Source organism: Sinocyclocheilus anshuiensis, unplaced genomic scaffold, assembly GCF_001515605.1.
Source record: "Sinocyclocheilus anshuiensis isolate Anshui unplaced genomic scaffold, SAMN03320099.WGS_v1.1 scaffold260, whole genome shotgun sequence".
NCBI classification, from domain to species: Eukaryota; Metazoa; Chordata; class Actinopteri; order Cypriniformes; family Cyprinidae; genus Sinocyclocheilus; species Sinocyclocheilus anshuiensis.
In genome coordinates this window covers 829,432-855,980 of record NW_015557134.1, presented here as the reverse complement: position 1 = coordinate 855,980, position 26,549 = coordinate 829,432, and the positions used below count along the sequence as shown (strand labels likewise).

Below are 26,549 nucleotides of genomic sequence, written 5' to 3'. Positions count from 1 at the left end.
GAAAAATTGAAGGGGGTCTGAATACTTTCCGTACCCACTGTATATATATATATATATATATATATATATATATATAGGGTTAAAGGTAAGGTTATTTTAAGGTGTCATTTTTAAAGTGTAATTATACATTTAAGTACTGAGTAATATAAACTAAGGTTAGGATTATGGTTTGGCTTAGATTTAGTAATTATGCCTAATTTAATGTTATTACTATAGTAAATAGTCTACATATATAACAAGGACACTGTAAAATATAGTGTTACCAAATGTAATCCTCACTTTTTATATCTGAACCAATATCAAAAATTGTGTTAAGGTTAAGGCCTAGGTGTGTTTTTGTGTTTGATGCTTATTGCAGAACTGGGATGAAATGGTTTGTTGGCCCATCTTTTCTTTTCATACATTTTTGACTGAGGTTTTTAGCATTTAAACACGTTGAAAACTGTGAGTTAAATAACTGGAGTAAGTAGTCAAGGTTTAATTTATGGTAAGTTACAGAATTAATCATAAAAATGAGATCTTTGAAAACCATTCAGTAATACAAATGTCACTGTTTAATGTAATTATGGTTAACAAGAGAATGGGAATTGTAAGTAATACTTTTTTATTTAATATAAGGAATTACTATATATTACAATAAATAATTTTGAAATGGAATGTTATGTATTAAAAAAGGAAGGCACAATAAAGTATATATAAAAATAGTGTTTAGCGTTAAGTCGACGATTACTGTCATGAGGCACCTTTCCTCTCCAACACACTGGTCCCATTCCACCTCCACCCCTCCTGGCTCTCTCATCCAAACACACTCACACTCTCTCACTCTTGCGCAAGTGCCACTGGCCAAAGGCGCGCGCTCTAGTGCTGAAGTACGAGGTTCACTTCAATATCATTAGCGTGCTCATTCTCTCTCGAAATGTTGCTGTGCGTTTGGGTGGGTTTTTGTCCACCATTGTAACGCTTTAAATATGAGTGTTTTGTTTGGTCGTTCATTTGGAGGCACACATTAAGAAGGAGCCTATATTTCAATGGAGCTGTGGATACGGACATGGCAGGTATCCTGCCTGGCGCTCATGATGTTGGATGTAGTTCTAGCACAGATTCGTTACACGATCCCAGAGGAACTGGAGCACGGGGCTTTTGTTGGAAATATTGCGGAGGATCTGGGACTAGACACCAGCAAACTCTCAATCCGACGATTTAGAATAGTCTCAGGGGCGAAACGGCCATATTTGGAGGTGAATTTAGAAAACGGGGTTTTATTTGTCAATGAAAGAATTGATCGAGAAGAGTTGTGCGAACAAAATCCATATTGTTCATTCCATCTCCAAGTTGTGATGGAAAACCCATTAGAATTGTATAGAGTGGAAGTTGAAATACTAGATGTCAACGACAACACTCCGGTTTTTCCATGGAGTGAATTTAACCTGGATATCTCCGAATCGGCCGCTCCTGGATCGCGCTTCCCACTGGAAAGCGCACAGGACCTGGACGTCGGTGACAACTCTCTGCGCTCGTATCTGCTGAGTGTAAACGAACACTTTGTCCTGGATGTCCAGACGCGCAGCGACGGCAGTAAATTCGCAGGACTGATCCTCGAAAGTCCGCTGGACAGGGAGCAGCGGAAGACTCACCTGATGGTTCTTACAGCGGTGGACGGAGGCTCGCCAGAGAGATCGGGCACTGCGCAAATAAACATAACGGTGCTGGATGCCAACGACAACGCGCCTGTGTTCGATCAGAACTTTTATAAAGTGAGGCTGGCAGAAAATGCGCCGAGAGGCACAGTCGTTATAAAACTAAACTCCACTGATCTAGATGAAGGACCCAATGGAGAAATCACGTACTCTTTTAGCGGCCACGCTTCAATGAGAGTGCGCGAGCTGTTCAGCGTGGATCCCCGCACTGGAGAAATCAAAGTAAAAGGACTTATAGATTATGAAAAGGCACGGATGCATGAGGTTTACGTACAAGCCAAAGACGAGGGACCGTCAGCGGTGGCGGTGCACTGCAAAGTTATGGTTAACATTATAGACGTCAACGACAATCTTCCAGAAGTGATTCTTACATCGCGCAACCTGGCACAGTGATAGCAGTCATTAGCGTAATGGATAAAGATTCTGGAGAAAACGGAAATGTTGATTGTGTAATTCCTCATCACGTTCCCTTTCAGCTACATTCCTCTTTTAAAAACTATTACACGTTAGTTACGTGTGATTCTCTGGACAGAGAATCCATTTCAGAGTACAACATCACTCTCACGGCGCGTGATATGGGCTCACCGCCGCTTTTTACTAGGAAAACAATTTTAGTGCAAGTGTCGGACATCAACGATAACGCGCCGCGTTTCAAACAGCCCTCCTACACGGTCTACCTGACCGAAAACAACGCGCCAGGAGCCTCGACTTGCACCATCACCGCTCAAGACACAGACGCGGATCAGAATTCCTACTTATCCTACTCTATTCTGGAAAACGACATCCATGGAATGCCGGTGTCCACATACGTGTCCATCAACTCCGATAACGGCAACATTTACGCACTGCGCTCTTTTGACCACGAGCAGCTCAGAAACTTTCAGATCGTGGTTCAAGCCGAAGATGCTGGTTTTCCGCCTCTCCGCGCGAACGTAACAGTCAACGTGTTTGTTTTGGACCAGAACGACAACCCTCCGGTCGTTGTATCTCCGTTGCCCGAGAATGACACCGCGGCGGTTGTAGTTGTCCCCAGATATGCTGATGCCGGGTACCTAGTGGCTAAAATCACCGCCATGGACGCGGACGCCGGGCAAAACTCGCGTCTCTTTTATGAAGTCCTCCAAGCTACAGATCTCGGTTTGTTCAGTGTTGCTCTGTACACCGGGGAGATCAGGACAATTCGCCGCCTGATGGACAACGACCCCAGGAGGCAGAGGCTGGTGGTTTTGGTCAAGGACAACGGTCAGCCGCCGCTCTCGGCCACGGCCTCCATCATGTTGTCAGTTGTTGACAGCGTGCCAGGATCCTTGTCTGATTTTGGTGACCTCGCGCTCAGCCCCCAGTACCGGTCAAACCTCACGCTGTATTTAATCGTATCTCTGGGCGCCGTTTCATTCACATTTCTCGTGGCTATTATTGTCCTGGCTACAATTAAGAGATTGAAGGACAGGAGCTCGTGCTGCGGATTTTATTCTAAGGACCCCGCCACTGACGTCGTTAAAAAGTCTAACTTGAACATTCACATATCACCGGGATCAAAGGGACCCACGCAATGCGTGGAAGTAAACGGGAACAACCAAATATGTCAAAACTACTGCTATAAAATGTGTCTGACTCCAGAGTCATCTAGAAGTGACTTCATGTTCCTCAAGCCTTGTAGCCCCACGGGAACATCTTCCCGAAACAATATAAAGGAAATAGAAAACAAAACTTTGACCTGGAGTCCAGCCAGCCACAGTCTTGGTACCAGGAATGGAACGACCTCTCCAAATGAAGTAAGTGATCAACAAAAATGATCTCAAGTTTGTCCACTAGATGGAGACTTCAGATACTTATTGTGCTTTAATCACCCCAGGATAATAAAATGTAAATAATAGCATGTAAATTGTAATGTAATTGAAAAATACATTAAAAAATATATTTGGAAATGCCAGTGTACGAACTACACGAAGGACAACAACAACAACAGTATATGTATACAGTATGTATACATTAGGTACAGAACATAGCAATTCTGTTTTAAATACATTTATCAATAATTACTGATGTAATTAAAATAATTATTAGATGAAATCTCTTAATACATATTATATTAAATTTAATATAATAATGTCCAATTCTAATGGCCAATAATAAACTAATAATAATATAATTTATGTAATTAATAATAATAGTACTATTTTGATAGTATTATTCAGAACAGCAGTTACATTAATTATTAAACAAACATAATTGTTTGTTTCATTGTGTTATTCTAGCTTATAATATAATATAATATAATGGTCCATAATAATATATACATATAATGTAAATAATAATAATAATACATCATAATTTAATAAAATAATATTTTTTTATTAACTTGCTAAACAACAGTGAGGTTAACTATTAAACAAACAATATTGTTTGTTTCATTTTTTTTCTACCTTTTGAGCTATATATATATATTTTTTTTTTTGTGAACTAGACCTTAAAATTCTTAATGCGTAGTTCATAAATTAATTATAAAATAAACTAAATGCATTCTTGTCATTGCTCCAAATTGTAGGTGTACTGCAACAAGGTGATTAATTAGTAAAGTCACTGTTTCTGTTTCTGATGTATTCTGAGGTCTTTTCTCTTCTTGGCATTGTGTTTGTAGTACATTCTTTAACCTCTGAAGTGCAAGTGGAGTAAATATTTTAACTCTTTTTTTTGTTTCCTTTGCAGCTCAAACAGGCAAACAAAGACCAAACCCTGGCCAAGAACCAGCTCAATTATACATATAAAAGGTGATTAAAGTTAAAGCTTCTATCACTCTCTCGGTCCTCCCTCCCCCTCACTCTCTCTCATATGCACAAAACATTTGACGTGTTCATGTTTTTATTTTTCTAGCCATACTCCAATAAACACAGGTAGGACACTGCAGCGCAGGCTGATTCAGGACTCAGACTACTATGCTTACACATCTGTCCCGCAGTACTGGACCTGGGGAAATCACATGCATGGTAAAGTCATTATATTTGTCTTGCCTAAGAAGACCAGCTTCATATATGGTTTGCCTGAATTGTTTATCCAACCATTTTTTCTTTGTCATTTAAAACAGACTATAAGACCTCATCTAAGGGTGGAGGTTTTCCAAATCGTTCATGGACACGTTACAATCAACAGGATTCAATTCAACCCCCACCAGACTATCAACATAATGTTTACATTCCCGGAACACCATCGACACTCTGTACACTCAAACTGGCAAACAATGGGGACATTGAAGTCTGCAACTCATTCTCAACTTTTGGCAAAAAGAAAAAGCAAAATAACAATCAAGAGGACGCGGTAATAACCAATGATTTTTTCAAATGATTTTTCCAGTTTCACCTGTAGGTCACTTTCTGTATATAGTTGTGTATATTTTAGTTGGATTATGAACTATATTATTTGGCAACAACAGTACTTAAAAGTACTCTGATAATCATTTCAATTTTTTGCATTTTTGTTTTTCAGTTATCTGCAGTGTTTATGAAAGCATTAAGATGGTTGCTTTAATTGTAATCACCCATATGTATAAGACTATAGGTTATATTTTCCTGTTTTATATCCCTCTCGTTACCAAAATGTACAGAATAAAGAATATTATTTAATGTAACTCTTTAGTCTGTCTTCTTGTTAAAAAAAAAAAAAGTAGGTTTTCCACTGCAGTGGTTCTTGCTGTGCTAAAATGACAAGAAATATTAAGAACATGATGACATAAAACCGTGCATCTCTTGTCTCTTCACACTTTCTGCTACATATACCAATGACAGAAAAAAGTAAAGTTAGAATAAAATGAAAAAAAAGTAGGAGAGCAAAAATATGACTTTACAAGTGGTTTTATTTTTTATAATTAAAATGTACATTTAATTATTTAGAAGATGCCTTTATCCAAAGCAACTTACAAATGAGGACAACAGAAGCAATCAAACCAACAAAAGAGCAACAATATGTGAGTGCTGTGACAAGTCCCAGATAGTATACTTTAGTACACATAGCAAGCTTTTTTTAATAATAATAAATAGAAAGAGTAAACAGTACATAGACTAGAAATAGAATAGAGAGAGAGAGTTAGTGTTAGACGGTGAAGGTTTTTTTTTTTTTTACTAAAAAGAAAGCGAGTAGATAGAATAGAAATAGAAATACATGTGCAACATTAAATCAACATGGCTTAAGGGCTATTCACACTGTTTTTGTTTTAACGTTTTAATTATATATATATATATATATATGTGTGTGTGTGTGTGTGTGTGTGTATGTGTGTGGATCTGACAATAATCTGTGGATCTGTCCGTGGTGCTGAACTTCCTTCTTGTTGAATGACGCCCAAAAATGTGTCTGTGTTACTTTCAACATTTGGAGCCAAACTATACATTAAAAAAGACTTTCATTAAGGACATTAATAAAGAGTTTCGGTATTTCGCAAAAAAGTCAAAAGTAATTTCAAATGTAGAGCAGAAATACTATTCTTTCACAAATAACCCTTTTTTTTTTTTTTGTCCTAAAATATATTTTCATGCAAACTTTTATCTTCACACGATGTCGCTGCGCTACTGATATTCACCTTAAGGGGAGGATGCGAGAACAGCCGTGCTTGGCTTTCTGTTGGACGGATGCAGAGAGAGCAGCACTGAAGCTCAGCTGAATCTGATCAGCGGGCGGGATCCACGGCACGGCGTTATGGCGATGCTCTGCTGGATGTTTTCAAGAATCCAAACACCCGCTAACCTCGATTCGTTTTGGAACACACTGCTATATTTCTTGTAAAAGACAGTGAAAGCATTGACATGTGCTCTGCAATGGATCCGTGGAGGAGAAGGCAGCTCGGTTTTGTCGTCCTCTCCGCGATGTGGAGTCTCGCCTCGGCTGTAACACGATACTCCATCCCTGAAGAAATTCCAGTGGGCACAGTGCTCGCAAATATTGCCACGGATTTGGGCCTTGACGCTCACAGTCTGTTGGAACGAAAGGTAAAGCTGGATTATATCCATAGCAAGAAATACCTAGAAATAAACGAAAACACTGGAGAACTGTTTATCGCTGAGAAAATTGACCGGGAGTATTTATGCCCGGCCAAAACATCATCATTTTGCTTCCTCAAGATGGACGTGATAATCGAGAGTCCAGTACGCATATTTAATATAGAATTAGAAATTATGGATATCAATGACAACGCGCCTCAGTTCAGAAGGGAGAGAATACCGCTCGATATTTCAGAATCAGCAACACCCGGAGAGAGATTTTCTTTAACAAACGCGGTGGATGCAGATGTTGGAGAGAACTCAATCGAGACCTATTATCTGAGTGACAGCGACACGTTTACGATTGAAATCCAGTCTGGAAGTGACGGAACTAAATACGTCGACCTGGTGCTAAAAGCGAGTTTAGACAGAGAAAAACAAGCCGTTCATACACTAACCCTCACCGCCGTGGACGGCGGCGTACCTGCGCGCTTAGGTACGGCCAGCATTATCATCCAAGTGCTGGATACCAATGACAACGCCCCTCAGTTTGATCGACAAGTGTACTCGGTTGACCTCATTGAAAATGCACCAATCGGGACACTGATTATGCAGCTGAATGCAACCGATTTGGATGAGGGTGTCAATGCAGAGGTCATATACTCCTTCACTTTATACACATCCGAGAAAACACAAGAAAAGTTCTCGTTGGATCCCAGCAGTGGAGAAATAAGAGTAAAAGACATGACTGACTTTGAAGAAGTGAAGAGCTTTGAGATGTACGTTGAAGCCAAGGACAAGGCCGTGAATCCACTTTCTGGTCAGTGTAAAATTTTGGTGTTCATCACTGATCTAAACGATAACCATCCTGAGATTACAATAAAATCTTTTCATAGTTCGATTAAAGAAAATGACCCCGTAGGAACAGTGATCGCCGTCATCAGTGTGAGTGACAGGGACTCTGGGGATAATGGTAAGGTTGTTCTTTCCATCCACAATGCTGAGATTTTACCATTTGCTCTTAATAAGTCATCTGAAGACTTTTTTGAGTTAATAGTCACTGAATCGCTTGACCGTGAGCTCAAAAACAGTTATGATATCACACTTTATGTGACCGACAGAGGAACCCCACCTTTGACTGATAACGAAACAATCAGTCTTACAGTTCAAGATGTCAACGATAACGCCCCAACGTTCCCTCAATCCTTCTATACCATTCATTTAATGGAAAACAATGAGCCTGGGGTTTTGCTCGCCTCCTTAACGGCCCATGACCCAGACTTCCACGAAAATCAGTATATTGTTTACTTCATCATAGAAAAGGAGATCGCCAACACTTCAATGTCCATGCTGTTTTCCATCAATCCCGAGAACGGCAACCTCTACGCATTACGCACGTTTGACTACGAAAGAGAGAAGGAGTTTCTGTTTCACACTGAAGCTAGAGATTCAGGAGTTCCTTCTCTTAGCAGTAACATGACCGTACACATCATCATCCTGGACCAAAACGACAACACGCCGCTCATAGTTTCTCCATGGTGTCCGCAAGGTGCTGTTATAGAAGAAGTAATCCCGAGGTCGAGCGATAAAGGATCCCTGGTCACCAAGGTCATTGCGTTGGATTCCGACTCCATGCAGAACTCTCGAATAACATATCAGTTCCTCCAGATCACCGACACCACGCTATTCAGCCTCGACCAGTACAACGGTGAGATACGAACCACTCGCATGTTCAGTTACAGAGACCCCAGACATCAGCGCCTGGTCATCATAGCCAGAGACAATGGAGATCCTCCTCGCTCCGCCACGGTGACCATCAAGATCTCCACGGTGGAGCAAGTGGTCACGCAGTTTACCGAAACCACAGAGGTGCCTATGGAATACGACCTGTTTACTGATCTCAACCTGTATTTGCTGATCGGTTTGGGGTCGGTGTTGTTTCTTCTGCTCATAACCATCCTGGTGATCATCGTGCTGAAATGTCAAGAACCCAAACCCTCACAAGCGGCTCCTCAGGGTAGGAACAGCATCATCAGCCAGAGGAACTCTTCCACCATTGCTGACTCTACTCTCATCTCTAGTGATGCCTACTGGTACAGTCTGTTTCTGGCAGAGACTAGAAAAGGCAAGTTGGTGGTGCAGCAGCCCCTTCCAAATGGAGCGGGGTTTGTTGTGTCAAGCATCCCAGGAACTTCTGCACTGACTGAGACCAGTGCTTCAAGGTCTTCCACTTTACAGGTACTGTAAATTCACTTAGACTTGTATGTACTTATATGCATATACAGTGACTGCAAAAAGTACTCAAAAATGTATTGTGTGTGATTCAGTGTTGCCAATTTAGCTACTTTGTAGATAGACTTAGCGACTTCCCTGCCCCTTTTGAGACTTTTTTCAAAAGTTTAGGGACAAATATAGCAACTGCTTGGACAAACCTTATCTAAGTTCTCATCTTGCCCACTGATCTACGTTCATCTTTATATAGATCAGTGAATTTGCCATTGTGATGTCATCTAGTGACATTTAGCTATCAGTTTTAGCTACTTTCAATTGAAAGCAGTTGGCAACACTGGTGTGATTGCATTACATAACCAAACATAAATAAACAAAGCTCAAGAACACCTTTTAAGCAAAACATTTCACAAAAATAGGTTTATCTGGTTTGAAATTATAAAATAATGCATATACAGTTCAGATTAAGTATCTGGACACTTACCGATTCTCAAACTTTAGTGATACTTTCATAGTTAATGTGATGAGTGTAAACCTGATTTCAGACATCCACTAAAAATGGCCTGTTGATTAAAATAAATAAAAAATGTCTACTGTAAATAATAAACAGTAACAAAACAGATCTTTGTTTTCATATTTATAATATACAAAGTTGAACCGCTAGTGTTAATGCACCAGTATGTGTCTAAATTTGGATGTGAGTGGGAGACTGAGTATGATAAGCACTGGGGTGTGAAGTAAAGGAAGAGTGAGACAGAAGCATTGCAAGTGAGAATTTTGCACCTTTTTGCAGCATTGATGTGATATGATGATTCTCTTTTTCTGATATGAAATAATCAAAGTAAAATAACAGTAATGTAAAGTAAAAGTGGTCTCAAATCTGTCTTAGAGTGCTTCCTGTGCTGTCTCTAAATAAATTAACTTATATATTTTTTTATATTTCAGACATATTTGTGATATCATAACATACATTTTCAAATTTACAAAATATAAATATTGCTGACATAACTTTTTAAATATATATTTTTACATACATATTTTTGTTATATATTTTGGTCTTTATATAAATATCTTTTCAATTTAAATACATTTATGTTGTCCAAAATATATTTGCAGTTACCTATTTGTATGATTGGAAATATATTTTCTCGCCCACTGACTGAAGTACATTTTGCAATATATTTGAAGGTTTAAAAGCACTGAAGGTTTAAAGCGAACTGCATTTTCTATTTAAAAATAATAATACAAAAATCTTACTCTGTGCTGTTTACAACATATATATTTGAAATATATTTTGGCCAGAAAAAAACGAAGCTTTATGGGTAAAGTGAGGAAGTAAGCATTTAAAGGGTAAACAGAAGGCATGGATAGTTGCAGATGAAATAATTAACAAACAGTAGAGATAGGCAGAGATTAAAAAAATAAAAAATAAGAATAAGAACACCCAGAGTGTATAAGAATGTATAAGAACACCCTGTCATGCTATTCTTTTTTCATTCTAATTTTCTAAATGAAAAACTAATATACAACATGTAACATAAAAATGAATCTATTTAAAAGCTATAGAGCTCAAACAGTAGAGCATGGCACTAGCAATGGCAAGGTCATAGTTTTGATTTCTAGAGAGTGCATAAACTGATAAAATGCAAAATGTCAACTGTGCTCAGAATGACTACAGTCGTGACTCTGTTTGATTAATGATGTTTCTGTCTATTGACAGGAGTCAAGCAGTGATTTACCATGATCTGGACAAGCTGACTGATGGATTACAACCTTCCCCACCAGGCTCACTGTCCGTGACAGACAGATTGATCTTCTGTTTTACCATTTTTCAGGGTTTCATTCGATTCAAGACTGTGAAGAATCAAAGCTTTCAAACACCTCTGTGTGTAGCTTCAAGAGAGCATTTTAATATTCTTTCATATTTTGTTTTCATTTATAATATTAATCATTGAATTTATATTACTTATTATTTTCCATGCTCTTGCAATGCTTGTGTCAGATTAGGCATAAAGAAACACACAACTCAGAGATTATTCAGTTACTTCTATTGAGTTGTTTTGACCATCACTTCTTCTCCAGCTTCCTGCTCTTCGTGTTGCCTTTTTGGCTAATAGAAGAATTAACTTTCAATTGACTTTCAAGACCAACATTGTGTCAGAGAGAGAGACATTCAGTGCGGCTTTGTGGCGATTTAAGGCTGGGTCTAACAACTGTATATCAGCCACTTGTAACGACATTGAGCATGACTTTGCATGGCTAAGACAAACAAGATGGACTTTTTGTATCTAAAAGACTTCTAAATAGACTCTACTACAGAGCAAAGAGAGAAGTGATACTTCATGACTACAAGAAGAACTGGACTTTCACCTTTCTGGTTCTAGTAAGTTATGAACTACAAAACAGCTGGTAAAGAGATGAAAAGAGACTGTTAAAGGGTTCTGGTATTAATGATGCTCTATTTTTACATTGTTAAAACACGCTGATGAGAAAGCTGTGATCAGATGAGCACAATCTAATTAGCCAGGCGTTGTCTATACCTCAAAACACTTGGGTTGCCAGCTATGTGGTGCACATGACTCATGTTTATTTTTATCCTGTCTACCAAATACCATAAATGGCCTAAAACATTCAAAAGCATTAAAAAAGTACATTATTTGAAATCCTAGACAAATGCTACAAAGAGTAATAATCACATGAATGACACTTTACAAAAAGGTTTTACATGTTAGTTAACTACATTAGTTAACATAAACTAACAATTCTAAAACATTTATTAATCTTAGTTAATGTTAATTGCAACATATACTAATTCAATATTAAAATCATACAGAGCCCCTAAAGGGACATGGTGGTGGAGTAAAATTGGGGTGTGAGTAAAAAATAAATTGTTAACATTTTTTGCATTCTCGTGCAAAACATTTGCATTCCCTCGAGAAACTTTGCATTCCGAGAACGCAAACATATATTATATTATATTATATTATATTATATTATATTATATTATATTATATTATATTATATTATATTATATTATATTATATTATATTATATTATATTATATTATATTATATTATATTATATTAATATCACTGTAATATAGTAATATTATAGACCTGAGCAATGAACTGTTGTATTTTTATGAACTTATGTTAAAAATTAATAAATACAATAGAACATGTCTTTGCTCATTGTTAGTTAATGTTAGCTATGGCATTAATTAATGTTAATTAATAAGACCTTATTGTAAAGTGTTGCCAGTACATCAGTATGGCATCTGCCATAGGGATGTGCCAAAATTTTACTGAAAATCAAGGAGACATGACACATTTATTTAGTGCAAACTTATTGTACTAGGTGCAAAAACAACAAAAAGATTTAAAACATGTATTAATCTACCTTTTTGAAGATATATGTAGCCAGTGCTAGAATAATAACCTTGCCACATTGACAACAATATAAACCTATAGATATTTTTTTGTACAAGAATCAACAATTGTACTATCAAATTGCTATTCAGTGTCATTTCTGGCCTTGTTTACATACGTTTTTGAGGTTTATATTGTTTTGTATTTTGAAATTGAGATACAAATGCTTGTTAATGTATTTAATGCTGCTTCTTACATGTTGACAGTGCAATGTTTTAAGCATGTATTATTTGTGGTGATATATTCAACAATTTCATTATAGCATTTTGTAGATCTATGTCATGACAGAAATCAAAACTATATTCCTTTACTTGTATTAAAACAATGTTTCAGCTTCGTGGGAAGGTGGAAAGGAATGACAATAGTGCAAGAAAAGTGGTGTAGGAGGAACAAGGAGAAAGAGAGAGAGAGAGAGAAAACAGCAATATAGGTCACTTGAAACATGTGATTTGTATTTAGATTGACACATCCGGATACCAGGACACAGAATGATACTACAAGTTGCCATTAGTATTGACAGCCATGTAATTCAGTTTAACTTACTTTCTGAAAGGTGACAGCTCAAACTGGAGTACCTGGCAGCATATTTAAGAATTTAGAGATACATGACACAAGTAAAATGCTGTGCCTTTTAGCTGTTTGCTTTAGGGCAGAGAAAAGTGTGCCTGAAAATTTTAAATGACAAAAAATGGAATGAAGTTCAGTATGTTAATACTATCAGCATACACGTCACAATTTCATCTCATTTCAGTATTTGTATTTCTGTTGCCTTACTTGCGAAATGTCCTTATGCAAACAGTACACAATGCCTTTGTATCCTTACTGGACTTTATGATTTGCCCTTTGCTTGTAAATACTGCAATGTGAATAAAAGCTTTTACAGTATATTTCTGAGGTGTTTGTATTGTGAGAGTGTGTGAGGATATATGGTCACATAATGACAAAACACACTGCTTCATTGGTGCTGACCTAGGCAGCACTGTCTCCATAGAAACAGTTGCCATGACAACACCTCCATCTCTTCAGATTTTGAGAAGCACACCTTTTTTAACCTAGCTCCCCATCACATACTGTCCAACTGCCTATTTCTTCTATCTCACTTTATCCTTTTCTTTTAGAAACACATATGCAGATTCACATACAAATGAGTACTGTACAATAGATATTGCATCAAATTTCTAATTGAAGGGATAGTAATAAAATATACATAATGTTCTTAAAATATATTAAAATGATTAAAATACCCAATAAGCCATCTATTTATAATGTGTTTTGAAGTGTGCTTCTACAATTTGTCTGTGTATTTATTACAGTTACAGTTCAAGGATATGTACACCTTATGAATTCTGATATGGTGTTGAATGAACAGAAGGGGAATTCTGCTGATACGGTGTAATGCATGCATTTGTGTTATACATATTTCTGCCACTAGTAGGGGCTATTTAGCACGCATAGCCTGACAGTGCAGTTTGCAGTTCTGTATCTGACCACAGGCACGCTAAAGCTGGTCTGTGGCTTCTGTAACACGCAAAGTCACTTCCTAAAAGTAACAGACATGAAATTCAGTATTCTTTGCTCATTTGTTTTCTTTGTGAATAATATAAAACCACATGAATCTCCAAAACATCATAGAATTTAGAGTAAAAAATAAATGTTTTACATTTTCATGTAGAGTGCACTGTCCTAAAAGGCAAAACCACATCCAACATCTGTAAAACATTTCCATCTCATGATTATCAGTTCAGTGTTATATTGTCTTAATCTCTTGTCTTTTATATGTACCAGTGCTGGATGTTGTTTCTGACTATAAAACTTTTATTATTATTATTATTATTATTATTATTATTATTATCATTATCACAAATAAGTTGTTTTAAATGTAATGAATTTAACACTGTATTTTGTAATGTGCTGTAAGTCATCTCGAGTTCCCTGCATGTGTGTTTGCTTCTTTTATTTAAACTGGGTCCTCACTATGTTGAGTGAAGCAGACAGAGCTAAACAAATTTAAAAAATGAACATCCAAAAATTTAGCAAAAATGCAATTTTCTACTTAACAACCCTGTCTGACCAACAGAATCACTCAAATGTTGGTCAGGTTACTGTTAAAGGGTTCTTGTTTTGCTGTTTGCTGACTTAACTTTTGTTGTTATTTTGTCATTATTGGTTATTTTTTACGTTGTAATGTAAAGAGCTCATTCTTTTTTCATTCATTGATTGTCAGTATGTTCAACCATTTAAAACTATATTAGATATCTTTGCTTTGTAGGATGATTATACTTCTTCTTTTTTTTTTTGTACGAAGAAAGATGTAGTGACTAATCAATTTATAACAAATTAAATTTTTTGTGTTACTAAATGAAAATTTGCTGAACAAGAAATCTGTTGTTGTCTTGAAAAATGTTTTGGCTGAATGAGGTATTCCTTGTAATGAATATGAATGTGTGAAGTCCAAGATCATGCAAAATCCACATGTTAAGTACAAGAAAGATTTAGAGAAGTTTTTTAACACTAAAAACATCAAAAATGCAAGTAATATAATGTTTTGACCTACAACTGAATAAATAAAATGTATGAAAATACATGAATTAGGGTGCCCTCAACGTCAAGCATATGATTTAGCAATGTTTTAATTTGCCATGGCATAGGCAAACGAGAAATTCTGCAGCCCTTTTAAACGTGTAATGTCAGTATCTCTTTGGCAGTGTCACACATCTCACTGGCACTAGTGGGGGCTATTTAGCAAACTTAAAAGGATAAATTGAGTTGACCCAAAGCTGCAAATTATGTCATCATTTACTCACTCTCATGTCGTTCCTCCTACTTGTATGACATTGTTTCTTCTGTGGTACAGAAAAATATATTTTGGAGAATGCTTTTATTATTATTATTTTTTGTTTTGTTTTTTTAAGTGGGGTCCAATGTTGTTTTGATTTTTTACTGTGCATTATAGTGATGATAATCAATTGTATAGTGTTTTTTCCCTTCTGGACAAACTATATTATTAACGAAATACAGTTTAGTTTAAACCTTTAAATTTCAAATGATTTTAAAATTGTACTAATGTCGAAATAGCCTAATCAATCAGTCCACCGCTTCAAAATGTTTTAGGGTAGTAATCGAGAAAGAAAAATACAATTATAATGTATTAACAGTCAAAGCGTTATGAAAGATAAAATATTTTGACAAAAATACATATACAAATATATTTATTTAAATACATTTTAGAATACATATTCTTTATACATTTTGAACATTTTGTAATGTTATTTTTAATGACTGATTATAAAATATACAAAAGGGCCCAAATATATGTCAGGGAAAATAAAACGATTCAGATCTATTCAAAATATATTTATATAAATATATATATATATTGTCGAAATTGTTTTGCCATTAATACATACTGTATATTCCGAGACAGAATTCAAACTCTTGTTTCCCTGTACAGTATGACCATATGGTGGCACTATCCACTAACAAACCAAAGAAAGTCATGTTTCCGTGGAGCTCCACCTTACACACAAGCACTGAAGACCTGCATGTTGGGGATAAATTTTGTCTGCTGGAGAAGGAGATTTTTCTCTTTGGATAAACCTTCACCAAATCGCTGTTTGTGAACAACTACTTAATCACTGAAACGATGGCATCGTTCAAACAAGCTACGTTTGTATGGATTCTCCTTACATTCTTGCTCTCCTATCTAGCAGGGAATGTGATGTCGCGGCAGATTGTTTATACAGTGTCCGAGGAGGTGAGTCCAGGAACATTTGTTGGAAATCTAGCCAAGGATTTAAATCTGAAAGTGGATGATTTAGAAGCGCGCGGGCTGAGGATTGTTTCAGCGTCAACTAAGAATAATTTTGCCGTGAATTTAAAAACTGGCGTTCTCTATGTGAAAGAGACAAAGGACAGAGAATAGCTGTGCCCCAATACTCACACTTGCACAGTAAGCCTGGAGGCCATTGTTAATAATCCTTTGAATGTTTACAGTATAGAAGTAAAAATATCGGATATCAACGACAACTCCCCTCATTTTGCCGAAAAAGCTCAATATATCCACATTTCTGAGCTAACATTACCGGGAACCAAATTTCCATTGCTTAGCGCAGAAGATCCAGATGTGGGAAGCAACTCAGTTACCACATATAAAGTGTCAAACAATCCGTTTTTTTGGCCTAGAAGTGAATACAGATGCAGAAAGTGGTCCATCTCCAGAGCTGGTGCTGCAAAAAGCGTTGGATAGAGAGAGACAGTCTACGATGCAGCTGCTTTTAACTGCTGTCGATGGAGGAAACCCTTCAAGATCTGGCACTACAAGTGTTATTGTTACTGTTTTCGATGTAAATGACAACGCACCGGTATTTTCCAAGACTATGTACAAAGCTCAAGTCTTAGAAAACGCGCCTATTGGCACTACAATACTAAAGCTGAATGCCACCGATCCTGATGAGGGTCTCAACGGTGAAGTCATGTATAAATTTAAACAAGGCCAAAAAGGAATAGCAGATAAGTTCGCGGTCAACAACACCACGGGGGAAATAACAGTTACTGGCACTTTGGATTATGAGGACATCAATGCGTACGAGATCCGCGTGGAGGCGTGGGACCGAGGCCAGAGTCCGCTTGCATCTCATTGCAAAGTCCTCATGGAGATACTTGACATTAACGATAATGCACCTGACATTACACTCTCGTCGCTGCTGGATGATGTAAGTGAAGATGCAAAACAAGGCACTGTAATAGCCTTTATCACGGTCCAAGATAAAGATGGGGGTAAAAATGGAAAAGTGCATTGTTCTATTCCCCAAAACTCTCCTTTTATATTACAGACTACACAGGGGAAATACTACTCGCTTGTTTTAAGAGGGACTCTTGACAGAGAAGAAACTGCACAGTATAATATTTCAGTTACGGCTACAGATGAAGGAACCCCACTTCTATCAAAAACCACAGTTATAGCAATTCATATTTCTGATGTGAATGACAACGCGCCTCGATTTCAAGATTCTGCTATTAATGTTTACGTGAAAGAAAATAGTCCAGCTGGTGGTCAGATAGCGACTGTTTCTGCCCAAGATTATGACTATGGAGAGAACGCTCAGGTAACTTATTCATTACTCGATAGTCCCAGTGTCCCGTTATCGACAGCAATCAGCATAAACTCTGTGACTGGTGAAATATACAGCATGCAGACTTTCAACTATGAGCAGGTAAAAACCTTACACTTTCAAGTCATGGCAACAGACTCTGGTGTTCCTCCTCTGAGCAGTAACGCGACTGTAAATGTGTTTATTCTGGATGAGAATGACAACAGTCCAGTTATTTTACCGTCTTATTCTGAACCTGGATCATTTAATAGTGAGAACATTCCCTACTCTGCTGAAGCGGGATACTTTGTAGCCAAGATCAGAGCTGTTGATGCTGACTCTGGATATAACGCACTTCTGTCTTATCATCTAACTGAACCCAAAGGAACGAATCTCTTCCGCATTGGAAGCAGCACTGGAGAAATAAGGACTAAAAGACGAATGAGTGACAATGACTTAAAAACTCACCCTCTTCTTATCACAGTGTCTGATAATGGAGAGCCATCACTCTCAGCAACTATGTCCATGGATGTTGTGGTTGTTGAGAGTCTGGATGACATAAAGACATCATTCAGAGAAGTTCCTGTTAAAGAGGAGAGTTTTTCGGATCTGAATCTGTATCTGCTCATCGCTATTGTCTCAGTATCAGTCATCTTTTTACTGAGTCTGGTGGGTTTGATAGCAGTTAAATGCTACAGGACAGACAGCAGTTTCAGCAGGTACAGCGCTCCAGTGATCAGCACACATCCAGACGGAAGCTGGTCCTTCTCTAAATCCACACAACAGTACGACGTGTGTTTTAGTTCAGACACGATAAAGAGTGACGTAGTCGTTTTCCCCTCGCCATTTCCGCCAGCAGACGCGGAGTTGATCAGCATTAATAGTGGAGATACTTTTACGCGCACACAGACTCTTCCTACCTCCGAGAAGGTAAGATGTTGGTGATTTCTCTTTATGTAATATTATTAATTTGAAACACATTTTCAAGCTTTAAGAAGTTGTTTAGCTGTCATTACATTTAATTTTCATTATGTGTTCATAAATCTTTCATGTTATTGCAAATGATAGTAGGAGAAGAAAAAAATATTTTACGCGCACTACTCCTTTCATTGGGGGGAAATAAATAAATAGATATAGCTATGTCTCATTATTTGTTTGTGGTAAAAAGCTCATTGTTGTGTTTTTGTTATACTTTTAAGATATTTTTCATTCGAAACCAATCCGGTTGCATTTTTCTGAAATGGAATATCATGATGTGCTGACAAGTTGCCACCAGTGATGGAGGATTGTTTTATTATTTTTCACGATTTCCACTAATAGTGTACAAAAATTTGCTGCTTTATAGTATTTTAATTTTCTGTTTAGTTTGCAACTCACATTTCATATAAATTATAAGTCTAAATAGAGTTTAAAATCATGATTTTTGGGCGTGCAACAACTTGTAGAAGAATTCAGAACTGAGAGGCTGAATATCTTTGAGAAACGCAATCAACAAAATATTTGTTAAAAAACGTACTAAATGGAATGATATTCATTTCACTCATTGATGTAAACGATTCCAAATAATGTTACGTCCTTGGTGTCACAGATTTATTTTATTACAATTTTTTTTATTTTCTTTCACCGTAAAATTGTAGCAGGATGGAGTACAAAATGTGGGACAGAACTTTGCGTTATTTATTTATTATTATTATTATTATTATTATTGCAATTAAAATTAGTCCACAAAAGTTATCATAAAAAGCGTGTTCAAATACTTCTTCTTCTTTCGCATTTTCGTTCTTTTCTTAAAAGATGTTCTAAAGCAGAGTTCCTGTTTGAATTTCAGAACTTCTCACTGGACAGCGACAGTTGTTTTAATTGTGTATGTCTTCTCTTATACAACTGGAATTTTTATCATTACAGTTTGTTTTGTTAACGATTTAAACATGAACCAACTGAGCTAAGGTTTACTGCTTTAAGGATTTGCTGATTTATTTATTTATTCGTTTATTTTACCGCTTGCAAAATCTTTACACTTGTTTATGTTACGGATAGGCCTATTCAGTGTGGAAACTGATAGTGGACAGTTAACCTGATATTTAAGATAATCTCATCATCACACAAGCCCTTCTTTGCCTCGCTATTCTACTGTGTCGTGTAAGTGCGTTTAAAAAATACACTTTACAGAGTTTCTATGTCCTTTTATACTTGAAGCTTTTCCTGGAGCAACGTTAATAGTGCACTACAATTCCATTAGAAACCACCTGGAGCCGCTGTTAACCGTGAAAATTTTGCAAGACCAAAATTACTGGCTTATTTGTATGTCTCCTCCTTCCAAAGCACCAATCTTAACCTTCTCAAATCAGCGGTGTCTTCTGCGGTTGTGTAGTGAACCTTGTTCGAGCTGGTTTTGCTTGTTTTGGTTCAGTGTTTATTTGTTTCGTTTAAATCTTGAATTGTTGGTTTTAAGCAGAGATGAATCCATATGTTGGATCTATATGGACTGCGATTCTGCTGTCTTATTGTTGGACTTTATCTTCCGGTCAGATTGCATATTCTGTGTCGGAGGAAGTGAATGTGGGAGCCGTTGTCGGGAATATAGCAAAAGATCTTCACATCAATGTGCAGGAACTGGAACCTCGCATGTTTCAGATTGTATATGGAGCCAACAAAAGGTATTTTGGGGTGAATTTAAAGACTGGGACTCTGTTTGTGAATAATCGAATTGATCGAGAATCGCTCTGTTCTACTGATCAGAAATGCACGATGCTTTTAGAAGCAATGGCCCATAATCCATTGAGCTTGTATAGAATAGAAATACATATAATTGACATCAACGATAACGCGCCATCGTTTCCTATAAGCAGTCAGATACTGAATATAACGGAAGTCTCGTCTCCTGGAGAGAAATTTTCTCTTCCTTTGGCTGAAGATCCAGACTCGGGCAACAATGCGGTTAAAACCTACAAGCTTAGTGCCAACGAGCACTTTTCTCTGGATGTGCAGAACGTCGAACAGAGTGTCACTGTCGAACTGGTTCTGGTTAAAGCTTTAGATCGAGAAAAACAGCCTGCTATTCATCTAACACTGACTGCTGTTGATGGAGGGAAACCTGCAATGTCTGGAACATTAGAAATAATCGTTAATGTTTTGGATTTTAACGACAACTCCCCAGTTTTTAGCAAATCTATTTACAAAGTGAAAGTGAACGAAAATATTGCTCTGGGATCCCAAATCATCTCCCTTTCCGCTTCGGATTTAGATGAGGGAATAAATAGTGATATAACATTTTCTATTGTTAAGCAAGGAACTAGCAAAGCATCAGATTTATTTTCAATTAACCCCGACAGCGGACTTATAGCAGTTAAAGGTAATATAGATTATGAAGAAAATGCTGCTGTGGAATTGAGGGTGGAGGCCAAAGATAAAGGCCACCCTCCTAAGAGTTCACAGTGTAAGGTGTTAGTTGAAGTAGTTGATATGAATGACAATCCACCCGAGCTGATGGTGACTTCTTTGGCGAGTACTATTAAAGAGGATTCAAAAGTCGGAACAGCTGTGGCTCTTATTACAATATCTGATAAAGACGGAGGAAAAAATGGAATAGTGCATTGCAATATTGTGGGTCAGGTGCCGTTTAAGATCGAGTCCTCATATAAAAACTACTACTCTTTAGTTGTAGATGGACCACTGGACAGAGAAGAAATTGCGAATTATAATATCACAATAATAGCTTCAGACGAAGGGATTCCTTCACTCTCTAGTACCAGTGTTATCACAGTTCATATATCTGATGTGAATGACAACGCGCCACGCTTTCCAGAAGCTGTAAAGAACGTATATTTCAAAGAAAACAGTCCAGCAGGTGCCATTATAGCGACAGTGACTGCTCAAGATCCAGATATCAACGAGAATGCTCATATTTCGTATACTATAATTAGCAGAGACAAAACTGTCATTCCATTGGTCTCTACGATTGACATAAATAGTGAGAGCGGAGACCTGTACAGTAAACAATCATTTAACTACGAAGACCTTAAGTCATTTCAGTTTGTCGTTCAGACCACAGACTCAGGTGTTCCATCACTAAGCAGTAACTTAACAGTAAATGTGTTTATTCTGGATGAGAATGACAACAGTCCGGTTATTTTACCGCCTTATTCTGAACCTGGATCAGTTAATAGTGAGAACATTCCCTACTCTGCTGAAGCGGGATACTTTGTAGCCAAGATCCGAGCTGTTGATGCTGACTTACAGCGCTCCAGTGATCAGCACACATCCAGACGGAAGCTGGTCCTTCTCTAAATCCACACAACAGTACGACGTGTGTTTTAGTTCAGACACAATAAAGAGTGATGTAGTCGTTTTTCCCTCGCCGTTTCCTCCAGCAGACGCGGAGTTGATCAGCATTAATGGAGAAGATACTTTTTCGCGCACGCAAACCCTTCCGAGCACTGAGAAGGTAAGACATTGGATATTAGTTAACTTCTACTGCATTTAACTTACAAAAGTAATTTTTTTTAGCAACGTTAATGTTAAATTTTCTTTCTTTTTTTCGTTTAGATGTTTAAAAATAAATAGAAGGAAATTATCTTTTTCTCCCAATATTTAAAGTGTTTAAAAATAAAAGTTAATGCACACCCAAACTGATGTTAACAAGTAAAATACTGGATGCTGTTGATAAAGTGGAAAAAAGTAATATTTCCACGAATTTTTCACATGTTGTTGAGATGATACATTTTAGTTTTGTGAGTTATTCCAGCATCTCGTGACTCTTGGGACATATATATTCGTATCACTGTGCAGCTTTGGGATTTCATGACATAGTTATTTGCTTGTATTGCGTTTCTACTTTCTCAGTGACTTTGGTTTTGTACACTGCAAGACAGCGTATATTTCTTTCTTTTTTATTTATTTTGTATTTCAAATTTTTTTTTTGCATGTTGGAACAATTACATTTTGATACTATATTGCTGTTTGTTTGTTGATTTTTGTTTGTTTCGTGGCTTAACAGTAGCCTGTTTTGTTTTTAAAGAGCAAAAAAACTTCAGTACCACGGACAGTGTCAGTGACGTCGTATATTCCTTCTCAACATATTCTATTCTATCCTATTTACATTTTTTATTTTTGTTTCGTAATGACTGCGTAGATTTGAAGGCTTAGATTTGACTTAATTTAGGAGGTGATAAATTTGGCTCACTCTTTGTTTAAGAGAAAAATGTATGAAGTGACATAATTGTCTCTCCACTTTTACAACACGCGGTGGCACTGCAGACCATGACTTTGAGATTGATCTGAGCTCCTCCTTTACAGCATCAGAACAAGAGGAAATGCGTTGAAGGCGTGTAAATAACCAAGGCTTATAGTATTACTGCGTCGTGATGTCGGATTGTGTCGACAGAGGTCTGTTTAGTTGTTTCAATCGTTTTTACAGTAAATAATCGCAGGACATTTTGCTGCACAAAAATGGATAATACAAAATATTACAGCTTCTGGATCGTTTTATTTATGTCTTTATGGAAATCTTCGCTTGGCCAGATTGTCTATTCCGTCTCCGAGGAGGTAAATAAGGGAACTGTGATCGGGAATATAACAAAAGACCTGAAGATCAGTGCTCAGGAACTAGAAACCAGCATGTTTCAGATTATGCCTGGATCAAATGCAAAGTATTTTGATGTAAATGTGAAAACGGGCTCGCTGTTTGTCAAAGACCGGATTGATCGCGAGGAGTTGTGTGGCAGCAATCAGAAATGTGCATTAAATTTAGAGGCTCTTGCTCAAAATCCTCACAGATTTTATCGGCTTGAAATTATAGTCGTGGATGTGAATGACAATGCTCCCTTTTTTCCAGAAAGCACGTATGTTGTTAATGTTACAGAGATTGCAAATGAGGGGGACAGGTTTCCTCTACCAATTGCAAAAGATTCAGATGTTGGCAGTAATTCTCTGAAAGACTACAAACTCAGTTCAAATGAATATTTTTCTTTAGATATTCATAGCGGGCAAAAGAGTATGTTGGCTGAATTAGTGCTACAGAAAGCTTTAGACAGAGAGAAACAAGCTGTTATTCACTTAATACTCACCGCTATTGACGGAGGAAAACCTCCTAAATCTGGAACACTAAGTATTGTTGTTGACGTCATAGATGTTAACGATAATAAACCTATTTTCAGCAAACCTTTGTACAAAGTTAAAGTGAAGGAAAACTCACCGATCGGAACCAAAATAATCTCTGTTTCTGCCAGTGATTTGGATGAGGGCATCAATAGTGAAATTCAATATTCATTTCTTGGTCATGAAAATACCGATGAAACGAACCGGTTTACAATTAATTCCAAATCAGGGGAAATTGCTGTTCAAGGACAAATTGACTATGAAGAAGACTCTGCAATTGAACTGCGAGTTCAGGCGAGAGATAAAGGCAGTCCTCCTAAAAGTACACACTGTAAAGTTTTAATAGAAGTTGTGGATGAGAATGACAACGTACCAGAAATAGTTACGACTCCTCTGCTGGAAAGTGTGAAAGAAGATGCAAAACCGGGAACTGCAGTTGCTTTAGTCACAGTGTCTGATAAAGATGGAGGTAAAAATGGCATTGTACAGTGTGCTCTGAAAGGCTGGTTTCCTTTCAAGCTGGAGACATCATATAACAATCATTATTCTCTAGTGGTAGATGGACCTCTGGACAGAGAGAGTGCTTCTCTGTATAACATCACAATTACAGCTGCAGATGAAGGAACTCCGTCTCTTTCCAGCAGCACTGTTATAACTCTACATATCTCAGATGTTAACGACAATGCACCACATTTTCCAGCACCCGTTATTAATGCTTTTCTAAGGGAGAATGGTCAAGCTGGAGGTCTTGTGACAAAAGTGTCCGCTGATGATTCAGACACTGGTGAAAACGCAGAACTTTCATATTCACTGTTAGACAGTTCCAGCTCCAGTGTTCCTATAACAACACTGATAAATATAAACTCTTTAAGTGGAGACATATTCAGGTTGCAATCATTTAATCACGAAGAAACAAAACGATTCCAGTTTCAAGTTATGGCAACAGACTCTGGTGTTCCTCCTCTGAGCAGTAACGCGACTGTAAATGTGTTTATTCTGGATGAGAATGACAACAGTCCAGTTATTTTACCGTCTTATTCTGAACCTGGATCATTTAATAGTGAGAACATTCCCTACTCTGCTGAAGCGGGATACTTTGTAGCCAAGATCAGAGCTGTTGATGCTGACTCTGGATATAACGCACTTCTGTCTTATCATCTAACTGAACCCAAAGGAACGAATCTCTTCCGCATTGGAAGCAGCACTGGAGAAATAAGGACTAACAGACGAATGAGTGACAATGACTTAAAAACTCACCCACTTCTTATCACAGTGTCTGATAATGGAGAGCCATCACTCTCAGCAACTATGTCCATGGATGTTGTGGTTGTTGAGAGTCTGGATGACATAAAGACATCATTCAGAGAAGTTCCTGTTAAAGAGGAGAGTTTTTCGGATCTGAATCTGTATCTGCTCATCGCTATTGTCTCAGTATCAGTCATCTTTTTACTGAGTCTGGTGGGTTTGATAGCAGTTAAATGCTACAGGACAGACAGCAGTTTCAGCAGGTACAGCGCTCCAGTGATCAGCACACATCCAGACGGAAGCTGGTCCTTCTCTAAATCCACACAACAGTACGACGTGTGTTTTAGTTCAGACACAATAAAGAGTGATGTAGTCGTGTTCCCCTCGTCATTTCCGCCAGCAGACGCAGAACTGATCAGCATTGATGGAGAAGATACTTTTACGCGCACGCAAACCCTTCCGAGCACTGAGAAGGTAAGACATTGTAACTTGCTTCTGTAGTGCGTTTCACTTCTATTTTTACCCTAGATTTGTAAAATGAACATTTTAAAAACGATTATTTAGATTTTTTTTCTAAGGCCTATTAACTGTTTCTTTTTTCTTTCTTTTTTAAGTTTAGATCTTTATAAAACAAATAAAGTATTATGAACAAAAAATTACCTTTTTAAAAGTATTTAAAAATAATAATAAAAAAAAAAACGTGTAGGCTACCCAAACAAAAGATAAGTAAAACACTGGACGCTATTGACAAAGTCGAAATATTGCTTTAATTTTTCGCTAGTTGTTAAGATGATACGTTTTAGTTTTGCAAGTTATTTCGGCATCTCGTGGCTCTGGCGTATTTTTATTCGTATCACTGTGCAGCTTTGTTTTCATCTTAAAGTTTGATTTGCTTGTACTGCGTTTCTAATTTCTTTTTGACTTGGCTTTTGTACATTAAGTGTATATTTATAGATCTTTCTTTCTTTCTTTCTTTCTTTCTATGTTGTAACATTACCTTGTGATATCATACTACTCTTTGTTTCTTTATTTTTTTTTACTGCTTAACTGTAGTATTTTGTAAATCACTTCAGTACCACGGACAGCGAAAGTGACGTTTTTAGTTAATTCGTTTATTTATTATTATTTGTTGTTGATTAGTAATAATTGAGTCGACACGAATGTTTATGTTTCACTGTTTGAGTATGGTGATACCTTTAGTTTACGTTTTATTTTACAGAAAACTATATGAAGTAGAATCTCATTGTCTCTCCACTTCTACAACACGCGGTGACACTGCAGACCATGACTTTGAGATTGATCTGAGCTCCTCCTTTACAGCATCAGAACAAGAGGAAATGCGTTGAAGGCGTGTAAATAACCAAGGCTTATAGTATTACTGCGTCGTGATGTCGGATTGTGTCGACAGAGGTCTGTTTAGTTGTTTCAATCGTTTTTACAGTAAATAATCGCAGGACATTTTGCTGCACAAAAATGGATAATACAAAATATTACAGCTTCTGGATCGTTTTATTTATGTCTTTATGGAAATCTTCGCTTGGCCAGATTGTCTATTCCGTCTCCGAGGAGGTAAATAAGGGAACTGTGATCGGGAATATAGCAAAAGACCTGAAGATCAGTGCTCAGGAACTAGAAACCAGCATGTTTCAGATTATGCCTGGATCAAATGCAAAGTATTTTGATGTAAATGTGAAAACGGGCTCGCTGTTTGTCAAAGACCGGATTGATCGCGAGGAGTTGTGTGGCAGCAATCAGAAATGTGCATTAAATTTAGAGGCTCTTGCTCAAAATCCT

At 37.2% G+C, this 26,549-nt stretch overlaps 2 protein-coding genes and 1 pseudogene across 2 annotated transcripts; all 3 read left to right on the top strand.

Moving 5' to 3' along the window:
• Positions 1–730: 730 nt before the first annotated feature.
• Positions 731–5,117, top strand: LOC107678036 (protocadherin-10). Its single transcript, XM_074186968.1, is given in 5 exon segments — positions 731–2,067; positions 2,070–3,472; positions 4,407–4,468; positions 4,572–4,684; positions 4,783–5,117. Coding segments are annotated over 5 exon segments (2,874 nt in total). The 5' UTR covers positions 731–1,028; the 3' UTR covers positions 5,040–5,117.
• Positions 5,118–6,194: 1,077 nt separating this feature from the next.
• On the top strand, positions 6,195–11,635 carry LOC107678037 (protocadherin alpha-C2-like). The gene is made up of 2 exons (XM_016473149.1): positions 6,195–8,905; positions 10,617–11,635. Exons 1-2 carry the CDS (start codon positions 6,494–6,496, stop codon positions 10,638–10,640), a joined length of 2,436 nt encoding a protein of 811 aa, XP_016328635.1. The 5' UTR covers positions 6,195–6,493; the 3' UTR covers positions 10,641–11,635.
• Positions 11,636–16,042: 4,407 nt separating this feature from the next.
• LOC107677972 (protocadherin beta-17-like) lies at positions 16,043–21,701 on the top strand (annotated as a pseudogene).
• Positions 21,702–26,549: the final 4,848 nt, after the last annotated feature.

Coding starts and splice junctions, on each gene's coding strand:
- LOC107678037 (XM_016473149.1), top strand. CDS start 6,494: ATGTGCTCTGCAATGGATCCGTGGAGGAGAAGGCAGCTCGGTTTTGTC. Junction 8,906..10,616: donor CAAGGTCTTCCACTTTACAG/GTACTGTAAATT, acceptor GTCTATTGACAG/GAGTCAAGCAGTGATTTACC.